This window comes from Eimeria tenella, genomic scaffold, assembly GCF_000499545.2.
Source record: "Eimeria tenella Houghton genomic scaffold, Eth_scaff323, whole genome shotgun sequence".
In the NCBI taxonomy this organism is placed as follows: Eukaryota; Apicomplexa; class Conoidasida; order Eucoccidiorida; family Eimeriidae; genus Eimeria; species Eimeria tenella.
In genome coordinates, this window is record NW_013544321.1 from 1 (window position 1) to 4,147 (window position 4,147).

At 55.8% G+C, this 4,147-nt stretch overlaps 1 protein-coding gene across 1 annotated transcript; it reads right to left on the minus strand.

Annotated features, from left to right (window-relative positions):
* Nucleotides 1-171: 171 nt before the first annotated feature.
* Nucleotides 172-2,161, minus strand: ETH_00012790 (flap endonuclease-1, putative; the record flags this gene model as incomplete). The annotated part of the gene is made up of 3 exons (XM_013379459.1): nucleotides 172-423; nucleotides 950-1,712; nucleotides 1,938-2,161. 3 exons carry the CDS (start codon nucleotides 2,159-2,161, stop codon nucleotides 172-174), a joined length of 1,239 nt encoding a protein of 412 aa, XP_013234913.1.
* Nucleotides 2,162-4,147: the final 1,986 nt, after the last annotated feature.

Sequence of the window (4,147 nt, forward strand, 5' to 3'; positions counted from 1 at the left end):
TAGATGCAGCAGGAGCTGTCTATACACCCCAGGGGCCTCGCTACGGGGAAGCAACGAGGAAAGAAACCAATGAACAACCAAAAAGAAGCGAAATAAATAAAAAAACAAACAATAAATAAGCAATAAATGAATAATAAATAAGTAGTAAATGAGTTAAAAGTCTGCGTGTTGTCATTTGGTGCTGCTGGCCCTGCGTTTGGCCGGTGGCGGCAGCGCCTTCGGAGCCGCAGCGCGCTGCTGCCTCTTGCCGCGCTTGCTGCCCTGCTGCTGCTGCTGCTGCTGCTGCTGCTTGCGGGCCAAGTCCGAAGGCCTGCTAACTGCAGCACCAAAAAAGTTTTCTAATCGAGTTTGAGTGATGAGTCCGCGCGCCTTGCGCAGCCGCTGTATGTACACCTCAACGCGCGCCTCGCTGAAGGTGCGCTCCTGCACAAGTGCCACAAGTTGAATGTATTTCGATAAATTATTTCTAATTTCAAGTTTAAATGCAAAAAGAGACAAAATGGAGGGAGACAAAGGGAAGGAGACAAACAGCAGCAGAAAGAAACAAAGGAGCGAAGAAATCGAGAAAAAAGCATACAAATTCAATAAGCTAGGGCCTCATCTTGCTAGCAGCAGCAGTTGCTGCTGCTGCTGCTGCTGCTACTGCTGCTACCACTGCTGCTGCTGCTACTGCTGCTACCACTGCTGCTGCTGCTACTGCTGCTACCACTGCTGCTGCTGCTACTGCTGCTACCACTGCTGCTGCTGCTACTGCTGCGACCACTGCTGCTGCTGCTACTGCTGCTACCACTGCTGCTGCTGCTACTCCTGCCACTACTGCTACCGCTGCTGCTGCTGCGCTACCGCTGCTCTGCTGCTGCCACCGCTTCTCTGCTGCTGCTGCTGCCACCGCTGCTGCTGCTGCTACCGCTGCTCTGCTGCTGCTGCTGCTGCTGGTGCTGCTGCTGACATTGACGAGGAACTGCTTGAGTCCCTGTTCGTCGAGGTCGGCCCATTTGAAGGCGAGGGTGTGGGGCGCAGCAACAGCAGGCTGTTTGAAGCAGCAGCGGGCGCGCTGGAAGCAGAAGTTGTCGGGGACTTGGAACTTGTCTCCTTTCAAAGAAGCCAAAACTGCTTCGATGCTGCCCCTGTCTCTTATCCACTGGTACGCAGTGCGGGGCCCCACACCCTTGATGCTGCTGCAGTAGTCGCAGCCGCACAAAATGCAAAAGTCAATGAACTGGTCCATGCTGAGTTGCAGCTGCTGCAGCACGGCGTCGAGGTGTATGGACACCACGGGCTGCCCGCGCCCCCCCGCTGCCGCTGCTGCTGCGCTGCTGCTGCTGCTGCTGCTGCTGTCGCTGAAGGTCAGGTTGCGCAGCAAAATGGGGGCCCCGAAGGTCAGCGCGTCCGCGTCTTCTGTTGCTGCTGCCCACACTTTGCCTGCGCGAGCTAGTGCAGCACACTGAGCTTCTGCTTCTCCCGGGGCCTGCAGCAGCGGCAGCCCCAGCAGCAGCAGCAGCCGCTTCACGTCTTCGTTTTGTTCCCGTGTCACTCGCACGCTGCGCGCCAGCTGCTTCCGCAGCTCCGCTGCGTCGCCCGCTTCTGCTGCTGCTGCTGCTGCTGCTGCTGCTGCTTCCCGACGCTCCCGCCGGCGCTCCAGCTCCGTCGCCTTCTCCTCAGGCGCCTCCCCGTCAAACACGAACACCGGACGAATCCCCTGCTCCAGCATCCTAAGCAGCAGCAGCAGCAGCAGCAGCAGCAGCAGCAGCACAGGGCTGTCTCGCGCCCCAGCGAGCGCAGCACTTCTCCCAGCAGCAAAAAGACAGCTGCGCTCAAAAAGACAGCTGCGCTCAGCGCGAGCAGCAAAACCCACGCCCACCGCGCAAAAGCCAGCGAAGCACTGCAGCAGCAGCAAACCACCAACACCAGCAGCAGCAGCAGCAGCAGCAGCAGACCTGGTGACGCGGGAGAGCATGCCGGCGAGGTGGCTGGTGACTTTGCCAGATTCATCCGTTAAATTCCCCAAAGTCTGCGCGTCCCGCACTGCAGTCAAAAACTGGTAAAGAGCCATCGAGGTGTCCACCGCCACCACCCGCCCCAGCAGCGAGGCCCGCGCCTCCACCCGCAGCGCGCCGGGCGCGTGGTCCGCCAGGAACTTCGTGAGGCCTTTAATGCCCATTTTCGACCCTCGGGGGCCCCGGGGGGCCCCGCGGCGGCCCGGGGGCCCCGGGGGGAACAGGGGGGCCCCGGGGGGGCTTCGAGGGGCCCCGGGGGGCCTCGGGGGCCCCTCGGGGGCTTCGGGGGCCCTGGGGGGCCCTGGGGGGCTTCGGGGGGCGGCGGCGGCGCCGCTGAGGGCGGGAAGCGCGGGAAGCACAGGGCTCTGCTGCTGCAGCCAGGCTAATTCGTCTTCTTCAGAAAAGTTAAATCCAAAATTTACTCTTTTTAAAGAAATGGCGGGCTGGATAGCGCAAAGGAGCTCCGAATGCACTGCAACCACTTGGGGTGTCTGCGCAGACACCCGAAAGAGCAGCGCGAACTCCACACAGGGAGAGCGTCCAGAGGCTGCGCTTCGTCTTCAGCGAGTTTAGGGTTTATTAAATCAATTTCAAAAAAAAATTCTTTAAAATAAATGCAAAGAAAAACAAACTCCGAGGGATCGAAAGAAGACGCCCCAGAAGGACCCCAACGTCCCACTACTACGGGCTGAGGGGCCCCGGTGGTGGGCAGCACTCCTGGTAGAAAGTGCGGCAAAGAGCCCGCTGTTTCGCATTTAACTGAAACAGATACATATAAATTGGGTTAATTAAACATATTTAATTAATATTTTATTCCTATTTTGCTTCTGAACTCGCCAGAAGGGGAAGAACGAGGGTCGGCAGCAGCGCAGGTGGGGGCTGTGTTACAGGAGCTGTACAGACACCTCAGCAGGTGGCTCTCTGCAGACAGCTGCTGCTGCAGCTGCTGCTCTAATTCATATTTGTTTTTTGCTGCTTCGGGCTTAAAATTAAGTCTAAGTGGAGGCAGCAGCAGCAACAACGACACAAAACGAGCAGCTGACGGACAGACACGGTCCAAGTGGCGCTTCCGTCTCCCCTGCTGTTGTTGTTGCTGCTGCTGCTGTAGCAGAGCCTACAAGAGGTGTAGCAGCAGCAGCAGCAGCAGCACCCGCAACTGCTGCTGCTGCCGGCAATTCCCCACGCGCGCCTAGGTGCAGCGACCCCTCCTCTCTGTGGCCAAACCCTAGACCCTAAACCCTAAACCCTAAACCCTAAACCCTAGACCCCTTGAGGAAGCAGGAGTATCATTTTAGCTCTTAAAAAGAAACGAAGGCAAGTGCATATCTGCGCCAGCGCTCTGCCTGCTACTGCAGACTTTGCTGCAGCAGCAGCAGCAGCTGCCCTCCAGGGACACTCTTTGAATATATTTTTACTTTCTTTCTCCACAAATATACTTATCTAGTTATTAATTTAAACATTTATATATTTATTTTTAACACTGCGGCTCCATAATAAACAAACATGGGCATGAATGGACCCAAAAAGCAGCTGCGGCCTTTTGTGTTGTAAATAAAGAAAAGAAATAAAAAAGAGTTTTAAAAATATCAAAAATAAATAAAATCAAATTAATAAGAAATAGTCTTTTCATTCCGCGCAGCGCCGCAGTGTGAACGGTGTGCTGCATGCAAAGCAAATCGATGAATGAATTATATATTTATTTATTTGATTATTGATTAATTAATTAAGTAATTAATAATAATAATATAACAAATAAATAGGTTTAAAAGGATACGCGGCGCCTTTGGCGCATGCATTTAAGGAGCCAACGCACCCAGCAGCGGCCTCTGCGCAGCGGGATAGGGCGAGCAGCAGCAGCAGCAGCAGCAGCAGCAGCAGCAGCAGCGGCAGTAGCAGTGGCAGCGCAGAAAGCCCAGGGCTTGGGGTTTGGGGCGTGGGGTTGAGGGTTTAGGGTTTGGGGACGGCACAGCGACTTCAGATGGACTTCTCGGCTGCTGCGGTGGCCCCCGGCTGCCACCTTTCTGCTGTTGCTGCTGCTGCAGCGGGTTCTCAGTGCTGCTGCTGCAGCACGAATTCTTGTCGCTGCAGCAGCAGGCTTTCGCTGCTGCTGCGGCAGCAGCAAGGCCTCGTCACTCCAGGCCCAAAAGAAA